This window comes from Glandiceps talaboti, chromosome 11, assembly GCF_964340395.1.
Source record: "Glandiceps talaboti chromosome 11, keGlaTala1.1, whole genome shotgun sequence".
In the NCBI taxonomy this organism is placed as follows: Eukaryota; Metazoa; Hemichordata; class Enteropneusta; family Spengelidae; genus Glandiceps; species Glandiceps talaboti.
The window spans coordinates 2,167,561-2,193,637 of NC_135559.1; the positions used below are offsets into that span (position 1 = coordinate 2,167,561).

At 36.3% G+C, this 26,077-nt stretch overlaps 2 protein-coding genes across 2 annotated transcripts; one reads left to right on the plus strand and one right to left on the minus strand.

Annotated features, from left to right (window-relative positions):
* Positions 1–1,529: 1,529 nt before the first annotated feature.
* Positions 1,530–10,772, minus strand: LOC144442450 (glutathione reductase, mitochondrial-like). Its single transcript, XM_078131806.1, has 11 exons — positions 10,578–10,772; positions 8,284–8,402; positions 7,445–7,647; positions 6,472–6,526; positions 6,156–6,255; positions 5,629–5,715; positions 5,227–5,358; positions 4,766–4,877; positions 4,413–4,544; positions 3,501–3,634; positions 1,530–2,727 (listed from the first exon to the last, which is right to left on the minus strand). Exons 1-11 carry the CDS (start codon positions 10,710–10,712, stop codon positions 2,578–2,580), a joined length of 1,359 nt encoding a protein of 452 aa, XP_077987932.1. The 5' UTR covers positions 10,713–10,772; the 3' UTR covers positions 1,530–2,577.
* Positions 10,773–16,076: 5,304 nt separating this feature from the next.
* Positions 16,077–25,699, plus strand: LOC144442202 (kelch-like protein 38). The gene is made up of 2 exons (XM_078131484.1): positions 16,077–16,253; positions 18,738–25,699. Exon 2 carries the CDS (start codon positions 18,746–18,748, stop codon positions 20,981–20,983), a length of 2,238 nt encoding a protein of 745 aa, XP_077987610.1. The 5' UTR covers positions 16,077–16,253; positions 18,738–18,745; the 3' UTR covers positions 20,984–25,699.
* Positions 25,700–26,077: the final 378 nt, after the last annotated feature.

Below are 26,077 nucleotides of genomic sequence, written 5' to 3' on the forward strand. Positions count from 1 at the left end.
TGTAGTGTGATGGTAGTGACTGAATTGATGGTTGAGTGATAGTGTTATAATTCATCATTACCAGCCATGATTAACATCCAATGTGAGAAATTGTACTTTACTTGCTATGATTTTATAGCCTACACCTCCCACCCCTGCCCACTTTGTCAACTTTATTTCCAACTTTCACTGCTTGCAAATAGTACTCTGTATCATTCACCATCCTAAACCACAGACTCTTTTATGGCACCGTACAAGACACGCCACTTTATTTTGCAGTGTCGCAAAAGAAATAACAGCTCTAGTTTGCAAGAATGGTCTCACTTAATTCTTGCTCTGTTACCATAGAGGATGCTATACAGTGAGCTATCCAAGTGCTCTTGTTACGCCAACCGAGTCCCTATCGAGAAAGGTGGGGGGGGGTCATACTTCTACTTAATGCTTAAAAAATCAGGAGACAAAAGTCTACCAAGTCGAAGTACATAGTTATTATGTACCCTTACTGTGGGTGAACCCCAATCCCCATGTACATTCTTCTTTAATCTTTGACATATTTTTGAAATTACTATTTATGGATTTAATGTCTGACTAGACTGTAAGATTGGTTGTGTCGTTATGCTATGCCCTCAACGATCTTGATCTTTTAAAAAGGTTGGTTGATGCATGAGGACACCCCAACAGGCGTACCTTACAGATTAATGTCTGTGTACATGGACATCAAGTGATGTATTTACCATATATAGCTGGTTGATGCACAAGGACTAATGTACAAGTACATGGACATCTAGTGATGTATTTACCATATATAGCTGGTTGATGCACAAGGGCACCCCAACAGGCATACCTTACAGATTAATGTCCAAGTACGTGGACATCTAGTGATGTATTTACCATATATAGCTGGTTGATGCACAAGGGCACCCCAACAGGCATACCTTACAGATTAATGTACAAGTACATGGACATCAAGTGATGTATTGACCATGTATAGCTGGTTGATGCATGAGGGCGCCCCAACAGGCGTACCTTACAGATTAATGTACAAGTACGTGGACATCAAGTGATGTATTGACCATATATGTAGCTTGAATATAATAATAATGTTGGTTTTATATAGCTCTTTCCCACTTTGTGCTCAAAGTGCTTTACAATTATTACCCCTGGCACAACGACCCTTCATACTTCCTCAACTCCTGCGGAGCATGCAATCCATTGGTGCAGCCTTTGTAAGCGCATAGGATTAAAGCATTCACATTGCAACCTCTATCCTACGAGGTCCCCAGTTATACAGCTGAGTTGACTGAACCACATTCATGGTTCAAATCTTGCCCAAGGACTTTATCCACTCGGAAACAAACAACATCGATGGGGCTCGAACATGCAACCTGCAGATTCCAAGCCGGCCTCTGTAACCATTTGCCCTATCCTTCCAACATATAGACAACAATCAGCATAATACACAACAGTATCGATTATATATAGTTGTATTTTAATCTCTTCAAGCGTTATTAATGGTACATGTACTGAAACAACAGTTCATTTTCAAAAAACCTACATTATCATGTATTCAGTATGTCTGCTACATTTAAACAATGTATTCACATAACATATTTCAGAAGAAATGTATTTCAATTGATAACTCATTCTATCACCTTTAGTTTATTTCAATATGACATAGTACAGTGTAACTCATGTCTAAACACTTACATATGTGGAGAAATAAAAAAAATTCAAAAAAAGATATCTCTGTTGCAAAGATATTTATGAACAAAAGTTCAGTAATTGACTAAGTGTAAGAGTTTAATTTTTAACATAAACACAACAAAGATCTGAAATATAAATGTCTAAGTTTTTGATAAGGACAATACTGTGTAAGTGGGTAAAGTCTACCTAGCTGTGGTGCCCATGTATTTTACCACTGTATCCCACCAATATTATGATACATGTTATGGGAAATTTTTCACCTCTGTTACCATGATTCCCCACCCATACTACTGTACAAGGTGTAGAAATCTATGCAAGTTTACCAAATTTCACCACTCTGTTATCTGGGTTGACTTCCCCACTAATATAATGGTACAAGATACACAAAACTATCCGATTTTTCTGCCTCTTTTACCATGGCTCCAAAACCTTAGCAAAAACACTGAATGTTTAACAAACAGTTTAAAATGTCATCTGTGTTTTACATGACACATAAAGTTGAGAAAAGTTACATACACACATTTATGATATATAATATAGTGGATATGAAACAATTATCACAATGTATACAGTAAAAGAATTTATATCAAAGCCTATTTTCGCTTCTTGAAGTTGGATAAACATGATATTGATTATAACTATCTAATCTTATTTCGTAAAATATATTCAACATTCATCCAGAAAAATAAAATTTCTTATAATCGTTGGGAATGTTGCCGACACGTTCTAAGGTTTGCAAGTAAGTATGGTGACACGCTGAAACGTTCATGGTTAATATAAGTGACAATTTGTAAGGCTCAGATATGTGTGTAAAAAGTTGTAAGGCTTTCGGTTAATGTATGGTGGCAAGTTGAAATGTTCATAGTGAACACATTGTGATAAGTTGTAAGGCTCTTAACGCATGGTGACAAGTTCTTCAGATGAGGTTGGATGGATGGCTACAGTATTATCAAAGTCTGCTTTGGTGGCACCCATCTTGATGGCAACACTAAAACCTTGTAACATTTCATCACATCCTGTACCTTGCATATGAAGACCAACGATCTACGTAGAACACAAAATTAATGGTTAAAGGTGATACAGGGGTATAAAAGGCCACATCCTTGCAATAGACCATATACAACGTCTCTCTACTGTCTAGCTACATAATATCCTTGCAATAGACCATATACAAGGTCTCTCTACTGTCTAGCTACATAATATCCTTGCAATAGACCATATACAAGGTCTCTCTACTGTCTAGCTACACAACATCCTTGTAATAGACCATATACAAGGTCTCTCTACTGTCTAGCTACACAACATCCTTGTAATAGACCATATACAAGGTCTCTCTACTGTCTAGCTACACAACATCCTTGCAATAGACCATATACAAGGTCTCTCTACTGTCTAGCTACATAATATCCTTGCAATAGACCATATACAAGGTCTCTCTACTGTCTAGCTACACAACATCCTTTTAATAGACCATATACAAGGTCTCTCTACTGTCTAGCTACATAATATCCTTGCAATAGACCATGTACAAGGTCTCTCTACTGTCTAGCTACATAATATCCTTGCAATAGACCATATACAAGGTCTCTCTACTGTCTAGCTACACAACATCCTTGCAATAGACCATATACAAGGTCTCTCTACTGTCTAGCTACATAACATCCTTGCAATAGACCATATACAAGGTCTCTCTACTGTCTAGCTACACAACATCCTTGCAATAGACCATATACAAGGTCTCTCTACTGTCTAGCTACATAACATTCTTGCAATAGACCATATACAAGGTCTCTCTACTGTCTAGCTACATCACATACCTTTTCTTCTGGTCCAGCACAGATTAACTTCATTGCTGTTTTAGGTTTCCTTTCCGTAACAGAGTGGTACAGTGGTACAAAAGCAGATTTATAAATTTTCAAATTATCCTTGCCATATTTAGCTTCAGCTTCAGCTGTGGGTGGAAAAAATATGTACAAAATATTAAATTTACAATATGTATGAAATATTAAATCTAAATTTATGTGTATGGAATATCATATTTACAATATGTACAAAATATTAAATTTAAATGGATGTGTATGAAATATTAAATTTACAACATGTATGAAATATTAAATTTACAATATGTATGAAATGAAATATATATGTATTAAATTTACAATATTAGTTATTTTCTGTTATCTATCAGGACTGTGGTACATTAAAAATCTACTTGCACAGACACGTACCGGTAATTAACTCTTGAAATGCCATGCTGACAGACAGCAATTTCTTTCGATCCACCACAATGTGATGTTCCCTATCCCCTATACTAATGTTCCCTATCTCCTATACTATGCATTCATTCACAAGATAACGTAGCTTTTCTCATTTTGAACCACACCAAAAAAGTTGTCTTTTATTTGAGTTTATCATTACATGGCCACACCCCTATGTCACATGGCCACACTTCTATGTCACATGGCCACACTTCTATGTCACATGACCACACTTCTATGTCACATGACCACACCTCTGTCACATGACCACACTTCGATGTCATAGTTTACTGCTGTTGCAAAAGTAGTTTAGCCCATCTGTCTTTCAGTTTGTCTGTCTGTCTGTGAGCATAGTGATTACATGTAACTTTCTAGAGTGATAAACTTTCTATGTAATTTGTTACATACCCATAGGAAAGTTCAAGTACATAATTATAATATATCTAGGTATCAGACTATCTATTCTCTTACCTTCAGTCATTCCAATAGTACCAATAGGTGGATGGGAAAACACAACAGTTGGAATGTTGCTGTAATCTAACTTTAAATTGGTTTTGTTGTCAAACAAACGATGTGAAAGTCTTCGTCCTGCTGCTATGGCAACTGAAAATAAACAATAAAACATCCATCACATATTACTGAGATTCTAGAGTTTTGGAATTTTCTGGCTGTGTCATACCAATTTTTCCCTCTTTCTTCATGAATGGACTCTCTATTTTGTATTTACCAGTAATTACCATCAATGATATACTACACCAACATTGAATTAGTTCCCTTATCTAAGGGAATATAATACACTTGTATTTGTGGACCCTCTAGCTTACCTGGCGTTAGTAAGGCTCTGCCACACACATCTCCCAGTGCATATATCCCTTCAGTTGAAGTGTTCTGGTATTCATCTACTACGATGTTATTACCTTTATCAACTTTCACACCCTGAAAGAAAAACAATATAAACTTATACTACAATAATTTTGAATTTAATGAACAGGATGGGTTGATAATTTCTCTTATATGCATCAACAATAATAGTATTTCAGTTGAGATTGAGTTTACCAACTTTTGACCACTTATCAATTTTGCTTCAGAAATTTTTTTTTTAAAGTTAAATTCCCATTAAACTTTTTCTTTTTCTTCTCCTTCTGTAGTTTCCAAAAAAGAACAATTTAGTCATGCAGTGATTTGATGTTTAACTCTCACTAACCCCCCCCCCCCCGAATTGTGATTGAGAAGGTCAAAGGTCAGTAGAGGTTAAAGGTCACACTCAGCCAGAGTGTACACATACCACTTTATCAAGTCCAATGTCAGCATTTGGCACTCGTCCGATGGCCCAGATAAGACAATCTACATCATTTTTGGCACCAGTTGTAGTATCCAATGTTAGTTTACCATCATCTTGTCTGCTTACAGAATTCACCTACAAAGTACAATTAATACTTGCCTGTAGTTTAAAAATTATCTAATTGTTTTTTTTACATATTTCGTCACGAATAGTGTTTTTGTAATGAATTATTAAAGTAGGTAAAATCTACCTTAGTTCATCAATCATTTGTTGTATTTGTAATGCAAAGCAATACCGAAAACATTATTGCATACCTGCATGCAAATGATATGCAAATGAGGATTGTTTGTTCTACACTTGCACTCACACATCATGGGGTTTTGTCATAGTACACTGACTACTTACTGAGGTACGTTTACAAACTTTGATACCATTGGCTTCCATTCCATCTGTTACAGATTCACTGATCATTGAATCAAATGTACGTAGAGCCTAGAAGAAAAGACAAAAAAAATAGCACAACCAGTATTTGCTGAGATTTCAAGTAACAAATCATTGATAACTAAAAACATATCAAATACACATTTAGATATTACCCTATCATAGCAAATATACACCATATGTACCTAGACTATGTATCATATCAAATATATACAGGGCATACCAAAATACACTCAGATAAACCAAGTGTACCTACCCTGTCATAACAAATACACACACACACACACACACACACACACACACACACACACACACACACACACACACACACACACACACACACACACACACACACACACACACACACACACACACACACACACACACACACACACACACACACACACACACACACACACACCAGATCTACCTACCCTATCTCACACAAACACACACATGCACACACAAACACACACACCAAGTGTACCTACCCTATCATAACGAATACACAGTGATACGTCAGTCCCAAGGGCATTCAATATCCCTGCTAATTCCACTGCAATATAACCAGCACCAATAACTACACACTTCCTGCAAAATCAGAAATCACAAACTTTGTTAATATTTCTTACTGAAAGAAAAAGTCATATGTATCACAAATCCATAGTTTTCTGAAACCAATATTTTGTATTATATACTAATAGGTACATTATACTTGTTTTCTTTACTTCTACAAAGATTAGTCTGTTCACATCTACGATCAATTATAAATAAAATGGAGAATGAAATAATAACAAACATACATACTTGGGTAAATCTTCAAGTTCAAAGAAACCATCACTTGTAATACCATATTCTGAGCCTATAAATTGACAGAGAAGACATTCAAAACAGTTACAGAGCCATAGTCCAGATTATCAGTTATTTTCTTCATTATAATATTGACATGAAAAGTTATACATGCTTGTATATTACACTAAGCCTTATTTTCCTTTCTTGTTTTTAACTGAGAATAGGTTTTAGTTTTCTTGAACAATGTAGCGGCAAAAGTTTTAGATTTTCATTCCTGAGGTACATAGTACATTAGGTGTTACTAGGAGTAAAACACTTTCTCTCTGTGCTACAATCATTTATAGCATTCAAATTACAATGAGTAACACTGACGTAAAGCACTTTCTTGATGTGCTATATTCATTTATAGCATTCATATCAAGTGTAAAAGTATACTGTTTCATTTGGTTTATTTACAACTCTAGCATGTGGTCTTTCTAATGTGGTCAATTAGCAAATGAAACAGTATACTTTTACACTTGACATGGATTGTGATACATACAGAAAATGCTTTTACTTTGGTGTTATGGGTTGTAAATATTACGTATGTACCAGAGATAACGTGCAGCAGTGTAGACACACACATACACACATGCAGTGCTATACTGAAAACATTATTGCATACCTGCATGCAAATGATATGCTATGGAGGATGTGGGTCATTTGTAGTACATGAAAGAGTGTAATTGCATAGTGTCATTTTTACGGAAATTTGCTGTTTTGGATAAACGTATGTGATAAAAACAGAACCTTATTCTGCTTGTGTTCCAGTGTGGGTACTCAGGGGTAATTGCTTGCAATGTTTTCTGCTGCCCTTTCATTTGCTACGGTCATACAAGTATGGCCGCAGAGAACACTGCAAGAACTAATACCCCAAGTACACCACACATTCACTCATACACCATGGGACTCTGTCATATTACTAGCTATATCTATCATTGCACCTTACCTGGTACATTAGGTACCACAGGTTTTCCACCAGTCGCAATCATTATATGTGGAGCTGTGTATTTCTCTCCATTTACTTCTACACATTTATCCTCTGTAAAGGCTGCATGTCCGTTAATAAATTCAACTTTACTCTTCTCTAGATTTGCACCATAAATACCATTAAGTCTCTTGATGTAGCTATCACGACTTGTCTTTATGGTACTGCAATAACAATTTATTAGTATTATTACTCTGGTAATTGAGCCTTCAGTTTACTAAGATAGACACAAACTAAAATTATTGTTGATACAACAGTGATTAGCTGATGCTGGTTTAATTATAGTCTCAGTAGGGAGGGAAGCATCTGCAGAGAAGAACTGCAGTCTACTGTTTAAGGACTTCCAATGATTTCCAATGTTAGATGAAATTACATATTACATTCTAAGGTTACTATAGTTATGCCACATTGAGGCACCCTCACACATTGGCCAACCCATTGAGAATGGAGCAACCCCGGACGTAATTTTATCTTATATTCTAAGGTTGTTATAGTTACGCCACATTTAGACACCCTCACACATTGGCTAAACTATTGAGAATGGAGCAACCCCGGACGTAATTTTATCTTACATTCTAAGGTTGCTATGTATATGCTGTAAATTCTATGTGTTTACAGAGGGTACGATGGATTGTCTATCAAGGGCATTCAGGAAGTTCAGTGTCATTGTGCCGATATAGGTCTGTGCAGTAGTAATAATTGTACAGAGCACTATAGAAGTTACAATGTATACTGCTATGTATAAAATCTATATTAGTAATTTCAAAGATATAAATTTGAAATCTGTTTTTTGTACTCACTTCCAATCAAACTTGACATCACCAGTGACTGTGAAGCCATAATCTTTGTGGTCATGTAACATTTCAGAATGCATAGCAGCATTGAACATGACCTTCTTGGGGACACAACCAACATTGACCTAAACAACAAACAAACAAACAAACACATTCAATAGTATAGTATAATAGAACAACTATGACAACATCAAAATGTCACAATATCAATACTTGTATCATATTCATACGTCATAACTTGGCAGGTGCATACAATACGGTGATTAGTAAAATTCCTCAACAGTTTTTATCATCACATGACAATTCTACTCCACAAGGTGTCACCAACCACTTGTCATCAGATCATGTCGACCTCAAGGAGTGTTCATTCCATTCAAAACAACAGCAAGTACAGTAGGATAAATTGTAGTTATTTCTTTATTTTATTCATTCAATCTTGCTATCTTTAAGTGTAGCATACAGTATTCTATTGTTTTCTGCATGGTCAAATCAATAGTCAGTGAATTGTAACATAAAACAGGCTGTATTCTGATTTGAGAACTCTGGTAACGGTATTGTGGAGGACTTAAACTACAAACTCTGGTATTTCACTGTTATTTGCTAATACCCTCTATTTAACACAGTCACTGTAATATATGTACATAAATTAACATGGCATTGACCTATATATGTTTCTACATGACTTTGCAAAATTTTCTGTTAATATGGTTACTATCTTTTGAAAATATGTATAAAGCATAAATTATATTCAAAGAGTTGAAGGAGAATATATTGGCCTTCTAATAATCAGGTAAGGTATACATGCACAACATACCTTTTTAAAATGTGACGGTATATTTAGGATGTATACTTTGATATACAGAAACCAAGTAAACCAACCATCAAAGGGTTTATGTTAGTATTACTCCTGTTAGTCCTGCTTGCAGACAAAGTAAGTTGGGACTGCTACTGACATTGACATTGACAATGTCAGAATCAAGTCCTGACAAATCCATGTCAGTAGGCCTCAGGAGCTAGGACTATGTTACTGCACAAAATTATTTGATGACTCAAAAAAAGTTTAGTTCTGTAAAGTAGTCTAACTGAACATTTACTGTATGCCAATATCTCCATTATTAAAAAAATGTTGTTGTTGTTGTTGTTATTAATTTTGTTGTTGCTGTTGTTGTTGTTGTTGTTGTTGTTGTTGTTGTTGTTACCAATGCTGATGATAGAGTTGTGTAATAAAGTTATTTTTTTTTTTATTGTATGCTAGTGTTTTGTATGGAATATAGTAGCTGACATTTGACATTTATAAAAAAAAGTAGACTTATTGCTTGCAAAGAATAGCTCTGCTTGGCGATTTATTTATCAAACTCTCGTTAACTTGGTAGTGGCAGTGTTGTAGCCATAGGGGGTTTTTGGGTCATTTGACACACATTTTCTTGACCTGACCCACATTTTTGGAAGTAACGGGTCATAGATGACCCACACTAAAATTGTATGCAAATATGTTTAGCAACATGACCACACCTATAGCAACAGCCAAATGATCGCATATTGCATAGAGAAAAACAGGGTTAGATAGGCAACTGCATAATCATTCAGCAAATATCTAGAATGGGTCAGCATGTGGGTAAATATTTTTACAAAACTGTACAGTTGTGCTACAATCCCATTGGGACTTATTTTGTAATGTTCCCCAAAAAAAGTATGATGACCCAGAAAAATGAAAGTCTTGGGACACTATGTCCCACTCTTTCAAAAGCTGGCTGCAACACTGTAGTGGTACATGTATTTCATTTCAATGTACAATGTTTCTTTCACACTATTTACATATTAAAAGTATTTAAGACAGACATTGAGTTTGTGATGTTTTGTTTTGTTTTGATGAAATGTCTAGTGATTTACACAGTGTAAGATTTGCACCCCGAAGTGTGTACACAAATTTACCCATTTGCTTCAGTAATGTCGTCGGCAAGCTGGATAATCGCCAAAGCCAGGACGTGAATGGTTTACAGGGGGTGTCTACGTCAATACAATGTACAGTGTAAACATGTATATTTCTTGACTCTACAGTATACGAATTATCAAAATGCAGTACATTTGTCAATGAAGTATTACATAATAATGTTCATAAATTCATTTGGGCTAATGTTTGTCTATGGACCGAGCACAAAATGCCGTAGCGTTTTATATGTCCGCCAATCTTAATACGTGCCCCGGACATGACAAATATAATTAGTCTGTCTTGCCCCTGTTCTGTAGTGTGTAACTGTAAATGCGACAGACTTTCTAATTCATTATCACTGCATACTTACACATGTTCCGCCCAATCTTCCATGTTCAATGAGTGCCACCTTTGTACCAAATTCTGCAGCTCGCCTAGCACTGGCAATGCCACCAGACCCACCGCCGATAACTAAATAGTCGAAGGTTTTCGGAGCACTTGCCATGTTTGTTGATAGAAAGCGTCCTATTGTCGAAATGCGTGATGCAGCCAGCTTGTGTTTGTGCGCAGAATTTGCTGAGTAATGATCAGTGCAATGCTTTTGCGCCTTCACTGCGTAATATATTATGGAGATTACGCGCGCTGTGAATGGACGGACACACCGTCTGTTCAAATATAGTGTTACCTTTGACCCGTAGTAACCTTTAACCTCATTCCTAATTTCTTACTCTACAGCTCTGCTCTACAGATGCTGAGTTTAGTGGACTTTTTGTAGAACAACAATTGACAAGAGTATCTACAGGAAAACTATGACCTACCATGTACCAGGAATAGCATCGTGGCTTTTTTTCAACCGATTCATCAATTCGTTTGTTATGATCCTATATTGTTTTATCTACAAGTTATAATATTAGCTGTAATAATCATAGAGTTAACAGGTTTTTTATATAGTTGGAACCAAAAAACAACTGAAAATAAACTTCTTCTTTTTTTTAAACTACTCAAAATCAAAACCGCTACAACTAGTACAGCTATAAAAGTTATACTTGGAGAAAAACTGTAAATTCACAGTTCTTACATTCTTGTATACCATTGGCAATTGAACTTAAAATTCCGAAATATACTATATAGGCTAACTTTAAATATATTGTATTAAAACTAATTCAGCTTAACGTTGGTTCGGATTTTTTCAGGTTCTTTGTAGTTGTACCATCTCTATGTACGCCTCTACGTGATTCTCAACTTTTTAAAAAGAGCTTTGAAAATTTAGTATAGAAGTTTAGGTTTGTACATTACTTTAATGCAAATTATAGTCGGCAACATTTCTAATCAAAACAAAACTTTGTGGTATTCTAGCTAAATTTATTAGTCGGCGTTGACAAGTATGAACGGTAAGATGAAGTTTAGCAGACTACACGCACTTTACGTTGAACGACTTGCAATATTTCTTTGGTTTATTATATATAGCAATACATAGCAATATATTTATTATTCCCGGATAATATTAATATACGTTGTGGCGTTCTGCCCTCCCCGGCCTCCTCTGTGTGTTGACCAATGTGTGAGGGCGCCCTTCACGGCGTACCTTCGAGGCGTACCTTACAAACTTTATCATTGCTCGTAGATACGCAGATACGCATCAATGTGAAAGTTCTGTTTAGTAGTAGTAGTAGCAGCAGCAGCAGCAGCAGTAGTAGTAGTTGTAGTAGTAGTAGTAGCAGCAGCAGCAGCAGCAGTAGTAGTAGTTGTAGTAGTAGTAGTAGTAGCAGCAGTAGCAGTAGCAGTAGTAGTAGTTAAGTAGTAGTAGTAGTAGTAGCAGCAGTAGCAGTAGCAGTAGTAGTAGTAGTAGTAGTAGTAGTAGTAGTAGTAGTAGTAGTAGTAGTAGTAGTAGTAGTAGTAGTAGTAGTAGTAGTAGTAGTAGTAGTAGTAGTAGTAGTAGTAGTAGTAGTAGTAGTAGTAGTAGTAGTAGTAGTAGTAGTAGTAGTAGTAGTAGTAGTAGTAGTAGTAGTAGTAGTAGTAGTAGTAGTACAAAATGGCAACATATTTATTCAAGGTTGCTCAATTAATGAAATTAATGTTGTATTATATTAAGGCCCTCAATCATCACAATAATCACACAGGAAAATGATTTTAAAAAAGTAGATAAAAATAAACTCAATAAGGCTAGCCGCTAGCTACTGACACTGAACATCCCAAAAAATAGGTTTGTATAAATACATGGCGTCAAAAGTGTGGAATCCTAAGTGTTATTGATTACTTCATAACATCATAACTTTTTTTACTATTGTCGACTGCGTATAAAAGTCATCATGCATGTTTATTTAAAGCCTTCACAGTTTGGAAAATCATTATTTTGACGATCGATTGTGTACAAGTGATATGTTCCCTGTGATTCTCCTCATAATAAAGTATACGACCTCATCAGCAACGAATGTAATTATTATAACAGTGAACGTGTCCTTGGTATCTCGATGGACCATAACGTTGGTGGCGCCTTTTCCCGGCGTCGGTACTGAAACATATGAAGGCAAGATTGATGGTAACACATCAATCATTGTGCTCATCTACATCAAACACAGGAAGTGAGTGTCGCTTAAACATGTCTTCTAAATCATACGACCCAATGTCGACACAAACTTATTTTGAATGTATCACATTTTATGACCCATAAACATTTATTTTCGAAAATTTAAGTTTGCTCTTGATGTTTGTTTGTTAACTTTTCTAATTTTCTAAATTTCTAATTTTCAATTCCGGATCCGTAGTTTGGTTTTAATTGGTATTGCTAATCTATCTAAAAAAATTATACAAGAACGAAACAATTTTCATCGGAATTTGACAGGAACGGGAGAGATGGGAATGTTTGCAATTGACTTGTGACCTAGATCCATCCACATATATGATTAGTCATGATCATTCACCAAATGATGATGACGAATAGTCACTCTACTAAATAACTTTCTGTTGAAAACATTAAATGGATATATGCATTTAACTGTCATCGATTTTCTCATTTATGAAACAGTTTAGGAATAGAATGTCCTTGAAATAACTCATAGACATACTCAGTATGTTATAAATTTAAAGAACTATTCGGACAGCCTGAAGGCAATGTATGATCGCTACCGACCGACCGACCGACCGACCGACCGACCGACATATACTGAGTGGCAACTTTTATGCATTGTATCTATATTGTGTACGTCTGCTGTGAATCTGTAGGACTAGCTAACATAACAGTTACTCGTTATTTATAATTCATCCTTTATCTTCGTTCTGTGAATTTTTCTCCGCATCTTGAATTGTTTTCAATCCCCCCCTCTCTCACTCTCTCTCACTCTCTCTCTCTCTCTCTCTCTCTCTCTCTCTCACTCTCTCTCACTCACTCTCTCTCTCTCACTCTCTCTCTCACTCTCTCTCTCTCTCTCTCTCTCTCTCTCTCTCTCTCTCTCTCTCTCTCTCTCTCTCTCTCTCTCTCTCTCGTTTCTTGTCATTTGGTTTTCGTATAGTTATTGTTCCTTTTAAAAACGTCGACATTATTTGAAGTTATTTAGTCTTTCACGTATTATTTCAGGTTGACTACAAACTTGATTAGTGTACATATGTAGACTTAAAATAAACGATAACTGATTACATTGTCTATCTGTCTGTGTTGACGTGGATGATGTATGGAATGTGATACTCACCATGAGATCTCCTTTTGCAAACGAAGTAAAAATTGACACCTTATTCGTGGTGATACACGTTATTTAGCGACAATATCACTGTAATTACTTCCATATTGGTACGTGGCACTAAAACCATAAATAATTTTTTAATGATTTTCACGTCAGTTCCGAGACATATCTTTTTCCTCATTCAAATAAAATGTAAAGGCTGACGGAACCAAATTATCTAACTTCGGGTACTAGGTAATAAGGTATATATCACTCGAATCACTGGGATATGACATGACATACGACCTGACAGGATAACTAAGTAAAAATAGCAGATTTCTACTACAAGGCTACAGGCGTGATTGATTGATTGATTGATTGATTGGTTGGTTGGTTGGTTGGTTGGTTGGTTGGTTGGTTGGTTGGTTGGTTGGTTGGTTGGTTGGTAGGTTGGTTGGTAGGTAGGTAGGTAGGTAGATAGGGAGGTAGATAGATAGGTAGATAGATAGATAGACAGACAGACAGACAGACAGACGGACGGACGGACGGACGGACGGACGGACGGACGGACGGACGGACGGGCGGGCGGGCGGGCGGGCGGGCGGGCGGGCGGGCGGGCGGACGGACGGACGGACGGACGGACGGACGGACGGACAGACAGACAGACAGACAGACAGACAGACAGACAGACAGACAGACAGACAGACAGACAGACAGACAGACAGACAGATAGATAGATAGATAGATAGATAGATAGATAGATAGATAGATAGATAGATAGATAGATAGATAGATAGATAGATAGATAGATAGATATATAGATAGATAGATAGATAAAAAGAATCTGGCCTTCCACATGACTTGTATGACGTCTACTTTTCTAGTTCAGAACACTTGGGAGCTATGGATAGAAGTCTGTAGCTTTACAGCTTTGAGTTTTGAGTTAAATGCTATTGAAACAAATGTAGATTAGCCTTTCAATATCCCTTCCAAACAGGTCAACAACATTTACAGCTCTCTATCAGACGACATGTCAATTCGTCAAAATATCTGAATAATTGCCGGTACAGATGCAATTCTTGCTCTTTTTTTATCTATAAAGTTGTGCATTTACAGTCAATGTAAACGGCAGTAGGCACATATCCAAATACCGTTATATTATATATTTTGGAGGTCAATACAATGTATACAGCTAAAGGGGTTTTTTTTGTTAATTTTTTTATATATCTGCCATTCATGCTATTTTGAGACATTTTTCTTACACTACATGAAAAACGATAGGTCGGGTCTTGTAATCGGAACCAAATGTTTTGTTTTGTTTTGTTTTTACTGGGGAGAAAGATGTAGGCCTTATACAATTGTTCTAAATTTGTTTATAAAAGCAAAAAGAAGAAGGGAGATAATGCAAGCATTAATAGTATCAATTTGATAGGATCATAGAATTCTCGCAAACTAGAGCTGGTATTTCTTTCGCGACGGTGCCGTAAAAGAAGCTATATGGTTTACGACCATGGATCATGGATCATTATAAAAAAGATATATACTTCAGCTGTTGCTGTGTCATTGTTTGGTGTTGTTTCCGACACCCGCTATCATCTGATGTTGGCCATAAACCCACGGGAACCATACTAAATATCACACAGTATACGCAAACGCATTTTTTTAAAGTTCGAACTAAGTCTTAATAAACCTCAGACTAAACGTATACTGCACAAGTGACTGGTGTGAAACGAATTTAGAGTATTTCGCCTTGAATATCTGTGTATTTTCTATGCAAATTCTCGTCGTAAGAGTGAAAAATTATCTGTGAAATTATCCGGTAGGCCCGATTTACTTTGGTAGGCCCACAGGCCACCAAGTGAACTGAGGTAGGCCTAAGCCGGCCTTAGGAGGCCTACTCTCCTTCTCAACCCGAACTCCCTAGCTCCGTACGTCTAAAACACAAAAACAATACACTGACTTAGGTCTACTGTGTACAATGTTACTGTTTTGATAAATGGGAAAGGAATGTTGGCATTCTTATTTATGTGTTTTCATGTATAAGTACTTTGTCCATAAGTTGACTCACGCTTCCACGAACTGTTGTTCGGGATATCACGTTTCGACGTTCGGGTAAGTTCGGGGACAGTCTAGAAGGATATTTCATACTAACTTAGGGAACCATGATGTAATTTCGACAAGGCTAGGAGGTATATTGTCTCGTTTTCAGAACGTCAACATTAGATAAATGCCAAGACGTTGAGTTGTTGAGTGCATCATAGTGTCAGAAACTCTTCGCTAATACACGTATCTCCCGAGTTAGCTGACATTTGCGAGTTGTCGAAGCTTAGTGAGAGCGTATCCTGAAACAAATTGTCAGTGTACGAAATTCGCGAAAGCGTGCAAAAAAGGTAAGAAAACCCATCCGCTTAAAATGTGTCATGTGTGTACGATGCCGAACTTGTGTACGTGAAGGGATTTTAAGACTTTCACTGAATATTGTAGAAACAAAGAAAAAAGTATATCGTAGCCAGCTTCGTAGAAGTAGAAAGCTGCGTTAACGTGAATTTTTTACAGGCGAAATATCACAATTCGGTGAAAACTGCAACGAAATTTCCCAAACGCATGCGGCATGGCTATCGAGTTGTAATTGCGCAGCGGCGAATTCTTTCAACGCAATCTAGTTCGGATCGACACGTGATGTATTGCGTTCTTTGTAAACTTTTGGAGGTCAAAGTTGTTATGGAATGGAATTCTCTCTGTTGTTGCGTAGTGGAAATGTGTGTACGTAGCACTAAATCTCATCGACATTAAAAACGGTTGAATCGTCGTTCCCAGGGTTCACCTGTGTTTACTGGCTCAGAAGAGAAAGTGAGAAATATGTGAAGGTCTTCTTCAATTGCTGACCTTGAGCCAAAACTTTTTTTTAGTTTTGCAGAATTTGAAACGAAGACTTTTTTAGTTTCCGACAAAAGATACGCGCGATAGTAAACTTAATCAGTTTGTTTATGTCAAAAAGTAAAGGTTTGGTGCCAGCTTTTATATCTCTAACTTATGTTACATCTTGTCAAAAACTTATTTATACTTTCCAGTAGTGTTGACATCTGTAGGGGAAAAAGCTGCCAAGTCACAGAAGTAGATTTTGTATTAAAGGGGAACACCACTCCAGGAAATAGAGACATGTCCATAAAACATGAGTTCTGGAGAGTCATTTTATGATTTTACATCACAATTATTTGCAATTTCAGAGAAACGTCAACTTGATCTTGTGCATGTCTAATATAATTTATAGGGTCCTTTGTGATGTTATTTTTTCTGTTGAAATAATTTTTTAAAAATTCAAACAACCCAAATGATATTGAGTCATCAGTTATATAACATATCCAGTTACACTTAACTTTTTACAGAGTGTTCCATAGTATGATAGTAGTATCACATTATAATGGGAGAGTGTTCAGTAGTGGTTATGGCATAATATCCAAGACAAGTTGTATATATTTGAACAGAAAATATGGAATTTATACCCTGTTCACGTTACATTTTCGAAATTATTTCTTCAATTTATTTGCACATCATGTATTAATATTGTACTCATGAAATTTTACTCAGTGAATCAAAAAAACTTCTTGGAAGGAAATCCCAAGTTTTCAGTGCACTGCACCCCTGAGGATACTGACAGTTTGCAAAAATTCAGGAGTCATTTCTGTGAGTTGAAATTGTCATTAGTAACTATGGAACTCAAAGTCCATTTAACATTTATTCTTGTAGTATTCTTTCATTCTCCAGTTTTTTTCTTCCTTCATTCAGAAAATAGTATAGTGCACATGTAAGAGTTTTGACTCAAAGTGACAAGTCCCCTTAGGTCACTCATAATATTTTCGTTTGGCTAAATAAAAAAAAATCAAGTAAAGTGTGACCCAGTCCAGGATCTAGTATGGCTATATATCATTTGAGATTCATCTCTCTGATAATGCTGACTAAGCACTATTTTCAAGGTTGAGGCACGTTGACCTCATTTGATACATCATCATGTTAGATCTCTAAATAGGTCATAAGAACTTGATGCTGTGTGGATGATGTGAGAACTTCCTGTTTATATATATTTATTATATCATTGATTTGTAGAGGACTCTGTGTAAATATTTATTCAACATGTTCCGGTACATGTGTAGAACAGTTGCTATTTTATTGTGATGCATAATACAACTGTTCATAACCTCTAACCCAACCATTACCCCAACTCACTAGATTTGATACAAATATGTATCTGTAGCATAGTGAGTACACCGTTCTACACTTTTACTGATTATACATATTAGCTTTGTGTTAGGGGGTCTTACTGATTATACATATCAGCTTTGTGTTAGGGGGTCTTACTGATTATACATATCAGCTTTGTGTTAGGGGGTCTTACTGATTATACATATCAGTTTTGTGTTAGGGGGTCTTACTGATTATACATATCAGCTTTGTGTTAGGGGGTCTTACTGATTATACATATCATCTTTGTGTTAGGGGGTCTTACTGATTATACATATCAGTTTCATTTTGTTAGGGAGCCTAACTTTATTCCTTAATGAATAGATCACACTATGAGTACCTACGAACTCGAACTGACAAGAATTAATGATATACAAGGTTGAGAATAAATTGCTTGTTAATACCAAGTGGCTCTAATATCATGAGGTGGAAAATTATTTTCTCCTCTCTTAACCTAAGATGGTTTTCATTACCAGATATTCTGTAAACGACTGGAATAGACATATTAGAGAGACTATGATTGTGTACAGCCACTAATAATATTGTGTAGAAATCCAAACTATGTCTTTTACATCAAGATAATACAATTGAATTGTATGTTTGATGAAATTTATTTGTATTTTTCATTATGATAGGTGTAGCCATGGCAACTGAAGACGGTATCTATGGTTTTGCTCCTGACTCCACTTTCTATGGTGTTAGTTTGGTTGAACCTGACCAGAAATCATCTGATGTGAACATTTACAAACAATCTAAGCATGCTGCCAACCTGGTAACAGCATTGCAACAAATGAAAGATGAACTGGATTTGATGGATACAGTGATCCATGTTAAAAACTACCAGTTTCCTTGTCACCGTGCCATCCTTGCTGCAGGAAGTCCGTACTACAGTGAACGTTTTTCTTTGGAAAACATATCACAGCTACCAGAAGTCACTCATATAGATGAGACCCAACTACAACCAGATATGGTGCAGCAGGTGATGAGTTATATCTACACTGGAAATGTTACAATAACACAACAGAATGCCAGTCAGTTACTGCAAGAGTGTCATCATCATGAGCTGTTTCAAGGAAGAGAGGTTGAAAATGCTGTGAGTGGTTTTTTGTCCAGACAAATCTTAACCAATGCTGACTCAAGACTAGGTGACGTTGAAGAACGCTTTGAATTCCAGGAGTTCAACTTTGCTTCAAAAATACTTAAAAACTTAAATGAGCAACGCAAAGACAATATGTTCACTGATGTCATTATAAAGGTTGGTGATGAAGAGTTTGCTTGCCATAAGGTTGTCTTGGCAGCAAACTGTGGATATTTTAAAGCAATGTTTTCAAGCAAGATGCGAGAGGCAGAAGAAGGTATGATCACCGTGAATGGTTTACATCCGGCAATCATGAAAGCTTTGATCACCTACACATACTCTGGCAAATTAACGATGAATACTGGTAATGCGCAAGAAATGTTGGCATCGGCCAGTTTCTTGCAACATAAGTCAGCAATGTTAGCATGTTCTGAGTTTATGAAAACTGAATTCCATCCGAGTAACTGTCTTGGTATCTTACAATTTGCCAAAGATGTTGGATGTGATGAATTGTACAAAGAAGTAATGCAGTTCAGTCTCGCAAACTTCATGGCTACACGAGAATATGAAGAATTTCCTGATATGTCATCTGATCTGTTATCAAAGCTTATCGAAGATGATTATCTGAATGTAAAGAGAGAGGAACAAGTTTACGAGTCGGTTATGCAGTGGCTTCAGTATGATAAAGAGGAACGACAGTATGCATGGGGTAAACTGATGGAGAAAGTACGGCTACCGTTAATAGATGCAGCGTATGTCTCCAAATTTATTGAGTCAGATCCACTGATACGAAGGTGGTCATGTGTGATGTTACTGGTGGATGAAGCCAAGAGAATCAAACTTGCATCATGCAGAGGTGAGAAGATTAATGATATGGGAATGAAGCTACGATACTCCATGAAGAAAGAAGTTATGGTTACAGTTGGTGGTTTTACAGACAACCAACAATGGGTTCGCGATGTTCGGTGTTTTAATCCTGAAGACGGAAAATGGATTGACCTGGCGCCATTCCCAGGTCGAAATCAACGATTTGCGTGTGTTGCTGTCAAGAATGATATTTATGTAATCGGTGGTCAAGCCGACCACCAGACGGCTCATCTATCAGAGACTTTATCCGACGTCTGGAAATATGATTCATTTAACAATAAATGGACCAAAGTTGCCAGTTTAAACAAGCCTCGTCATGGCCATGGGGCAGCTGTCCTAGATGACAAAATTTATGTAGTTGGTGGCAAGATTGGATGGTCCAAAAAATTCAATGAGGTCGAGAGATATGACCCAGAGTTAGATTTGTGGACCACCATTGGGCGTATTAAAGGACATTTTGTTGAGAGACCAGTCGTTTCAGCATATAAGGGGAAATTGTATGTCATTGGGTATTTCTTCCGTGATCCCGATGTCATTCATTGTTTTGACCCCCACACAGGCCTCTGGTCACAAATTCTTGGTGCTCTTCGAGTTTATGGTGACGGCATTGAAAATGCTGCCATTTTACGGGGTTCGATCTACTACATGGTCTACCGAGGTTTCGATAACCATGTGGTTGCATTCAATCCCCTCTCAAATGTTCGGATCCATGGTAAGTTGATGCCGGAGGGGAAATATCTCCATTCTTACGGCATTACAACAATTTCAGACAAAGTGTTCATATCTGGTGGCAGTAGACTTGACGCAGGGATTAATATACCATACATTGAATGTTATGATCTGGAAACAGATTCGTGGATGAGGGCAGCCATCATGCCACTACCACTCTGTGAGCATGGCTGTGTAACCATTCACAAATACATAGCAAATGAGTGAAGAAGTCACAAAGCATTTCTTGCAAATTCAAAATGGTTCTGCCTTGTATTGAGGAAATGCCCATGTGCATTATACTCAATGTCAAAGACAGCTACGCTTTGGTAGTTGAGGACATGTACAATGTGCTCACTGTCAAAGAAATCTGGACTTCCGTAGTCCAAGTTATGAAAAACTAAGTGCTTGAACATGCATGCAACTTAAGTACAATGAAAAGAAAGTAGTTATCCATGGATGGATACCACAGTAAATTGTACAGTCCATGTACGGAGAGTTTAGGATCGGAGTTTCTAGGATGAAATATTCCTGCATGGATAACCAAATATCCCAGAGATAGATTAAAACATTGTTCCTCTATCTCATACTAAACAGTAGGAGTTGTGGAAAAGTTTCTTGAGATCCCTAAAAAACAGGGTATAACAGAAGCTTTATAAAACACTTCCACATACACGAGTAATCAGTCAAGTATATAGTTGTAGTACATAAGCTATTCCAGGGGTTACTTTTCCAAATTTTAGCCAGCGGACAAGTACAAGAAGTTAAACTAGGTGCACAACTCCTCCAAATGTTACTAGGTACCCAGTACAAGAGTACAGTAAGCTATGAGGTACCTCATTTAAGATTAAAGTTAATATACAAGACCCATAAACGTTACATGTAAGTATACAACAGCCACCAATATGAACCTTAGATCTGAGAACCATAATGGATTTCGAACACCTGGTATACAAAAGGTATATGTAAAAATATATTCATATGCAAATGTATTAATTTGCATATGAATGAGCTCGTCTGCTGTTAACGAATCTAGGAGTTCTTGCCATAATTTACATTTAGTGCTAGAATAAATTCATTTACAGTCAAGTAAATCGGACATTAATTTTAAGAACAAAGCAATTTTTAACAAGAGAAATTGTTAACTGAGTATTGTCAAACCTATGCTAAAATTTTTATATAACTACTTGTGCATGTTAATCTGAATAAATTTACATCTATCGATAATTCTCTTACAAATTTACTTAAGTTTTACATCTCATTATGTATCTTATAAAACTAAATATAATGATAGATTTATTTTGAAATATTCTTTATTTGAATTATATTTACTTGCATCTTTTTTATAACTATTTGTATTTTGCCAACATTTTGAAATACTCCATTTTAAGTTAAAATATGATTCAGTTTATTTTGTTATCTGTAACCTTTTTTTATCATACTCCTATGTATCTTTTTTCAATACTCTGTATTTATTTTCCAAAAATTTGGACAATATAGTTTTGACAATATCTTATTTGAAAATAGTTTTATGATGTTATTTCTGTTATTTCCATTATTACTACCAAACCAGAGTGAGTACAGACTTTGAGTTAGGTGGCATGATGTTTTCATGTCTCACACAATGTTTTTTTATTACAAATTACATAAAACAAAATACAGACACTGATAGCATGTAGGCATATCAAATGATACATTTGATCTCACTGTGAACACAAATCATCATCACTGTCAAGATGAAACAAGGAAGATTCAAACACAAAACTGTCTATTTGTGTTCAGTGAGATAAAATGTAACACTTTATGTGCAAGTGTGTTATCAGTGCCTGTGTTTTCTTGGCTTAATTTGTAGCATAAATGTATGGAATGTAAAACACATTGTCCATCTAATTGAAACTCTAAAGTCACTCTAGCTTGGTAGTAGATGACACTGTACTTGAAATCTAACACATTGTGCCATCTAATTGAAACTCTAATGTCACTCTAGTTTGGTAGTAGATGTCACTATTTGAAATCTAACACATTGTCCCATCTAATTGAAACTCTAAAGTCACTCTAGCTTGGTAGTAGATGACACTGTACTTGAAATCTAACACATTGTGCCATCTAATTGAAACTCTAATGTCACTCTAGTTTGGTAGTAGATGTCACTATTTGAAATCTAACACATTGTCCCATCTAATTGAAACTCTAAAGTCACTCTAGTTTGGTAGTAGATGTCACTGTACTTGAAATCTAACACATTGTGCCATCTAATTGAAACTCTAAAGTCACTCTAGCTTGGTAGTAGATGACACTACTTGAAATCCAACACATTGTCCCATCTAATTGAAACTCTAAAGTCACTCTAGTTTGGTAGTAGATGACACTACTTGAAATCCAACACATTGTCCCATCTAATTGAAACTCTAAAGTCACTCTAGTTTGGTAGTATATGGACCCAACTTCTTTTATAATTGATATGTCTAAGATATTTATTTGCATGTCTCCATTATTTATTTTCTGTTATTACAGTAACTTTTATGATAAGATGCAAATCTCTAGTCTTTTCCTTCAACCAGCTGGGAAATACTAATGTAATATCTCATCACTACATCTTACCAGTTTGTGCCAGCCTTAATAAGTATAACTACCAATGATATAATCTACCATATATAGTGCCTAGTCATCCTATCTGCATGATGACATTGGCGTGTTTTGTACTGCACATTTGACTTGTGTTCAATTTTCTATCCAGCCGAATACAAAACCTTGATATTTACACCAGTGTGCCTTCAAAGTGAATTTGATGTTCCGCTAACTCACAACAATCTTTTGTGACTCACTTTGCCGGTAGCCCCTTTCTCTTACTGTGTGTTTAACTCACAAGCAAACCTAGTTTTATGACTTGTCTAACCAGGTAATCATCTTGTCACAAGCATTTTTCTTAAATTAACTAGATGTTGGTCTAGTTCGTAAAACATTTTCATCCTCAAAAGGCGACACATTTCTTACAATTGCTGTGTAGAGTGATAGATTCATTGTTGATGGTGCTCCTGTAAGCCATCTTGATTTGTCAAGGAATGTTTCATCAGTTTTCATTTCTACCTGGTGGTATATCAAAGCTTGCCTCCTTGCAGTCAGAAGATTGCTAGTAGTGAAACATAAGTAAATCGTAAACAGTGTTTAAAGGGTTCACACAATGATGAATCTATCAGTCTAAGGACCAAGTTTTGAAAATGTTGCAATACCCTTATGTTAAGACTGTAAGATACGTCATGTCATTCTGCCCTCACCAGCTGTCGACTGTGAGGGCGCTCTGTCATGGCATACCTTGCAGACTACCTTATGTCATGATAAAAAAATGTGGAAGGCATATTGTGAAACCCTAGTATACAAATGAAATCTTGTACAAGCTTGTTTGTCTGTAACCTGATTTAAATTTTTCCAATTCAATAATACAAAGTTTCTGATGACTTTTTTTCATAACAAGATATCCTGACTCGCTAAACTCAAAATTTACAGGGAGAAAGAAAGACTGAAATAATGCAGACCAAGAGATTATTTCATTTTTGACATCTTTTCCACATATGAAGACACAGAGTACTTCAGTTTTCCTGACAACAGTGCCATCTACAGATGTTATTGATGTAGGCAAAGAAAAAGTAACTTGTTCTGTCGCATGAGGGTGCTATTCCTTGAGAAGGTGTGCCAAAATCCGTTTCTGATCACATACAAGATGAATTAGGAGTTCTAGCAATGTAATACTGACAAAAGTGCCTTTTTACACATATGTATTTCATAGCGAAAAAGACCATAGATTTCTCTTTGGAATACATGCATATAGTAAGGAAGGTAAATAATTTTATCAAATGGTCGCATTGAATACAAAACTATAGTTGAAAACTACTACTAGTCTAAAAGTGTCTTTTACCATATAGCTACACCAAATAATATGAATTTGGACTTTTATTCTTTGTTGCATTTTAAAACTGATACTTAGTATTTCAATGTTAACCAGAATGCTACTATATGCATGAATAGTGTGCTTTTCTAGCAGTTGTGATTCTAGACAATAATGTCTTGTCTTACCACCCTAAATGGTCTGATCTGAAAGGTGTTGATATGTAAGGGTGCCCTGACATGTCGATACGTAGGGGTACCCTGACATGACAGCGAAGGTGTCCATACGTAGGGGTACCCTGACATGACAGTGAAGGTGTCCATACGTAGGGGTGCCCTGGCATGACAGCAAAGGTGTCGATACGTAGGGGTGCCCTGACATGACAGCAAAGGTGTCGATACGTAGGGGTGCCCTGACATGACAGCAAAGGTGTCGATACGTAGGGGTGCCTTGACATGACAGCAAAGGTGTCGATACGTAGGGGTGCCTTGACATGACAGCAAAGGTGTCGATATGTAGGGGTGCCCTGACATGACAGCAAAGGTGTGGATACGTAGGGGTGCCCTGACATGACAGCATACCTGAATAGACCTCTTTGATGTTAAATGCACAAGTACAGAATAATTCTGAATAGACTTAAATATCAAAAACATGCAGTTATTTTGCTAATTTGTTTAGACTTACTTAAGTAAGTTTTGACAAATCGTACTTGTAGAATTTTGGATTGTTAATATCCCAGAAGACAACAATTCAAGGCAGCAAAGCCTATGATGAAGATTGAATGGTCAGATTTTATCACATGCATTTATTTGGTATTATGTCAGATACAAGTATGTGTAACCATAGCAACAGAAAAGCTGTAACCCACCATCCTGATTATGGGTGCTATGTGTACAAGTGTATATAGTTGATAAGTTAAAACAAGACCTGAGATAACAAGTCTTGAGAAAAGTGATGGTTTGGAGTATGTCTTGCCAACTTTGTTACAGTGCCTTGAGAATTATCATGTACTATATATTATTATTTACTGTTATCACAGTGTGTAGATTACTGAAATAAATCGGTTTGTTAAGTTAAAATATGAGATTGTGATGACTTCAATCTATGGATTTGATATTTGTGTATGTGCATGTGTGTGTGTATGTATGTATGTATGTATGTATGTGTGTGTATGTATGTATGTATGTATGTATGTGTGTGTGTGTGTGTATGTATGTATATATGTGTGTATGTATGTATGTATGTATATATATATGTGTATGTATGTATGTATGCATGTATATGTGTGTATTTGTGAGTGTATATTAAAATTGGGTCTATATGATATGTGTGTGTGTGTGTGTGTGTGAATGAGTGTATGTCTTATGTTACAAAGAGTTTCATTTGTTCTACAGAACACATCTATGAAAAGAAAGTCAGAATTATTTTGTCGGAACAGT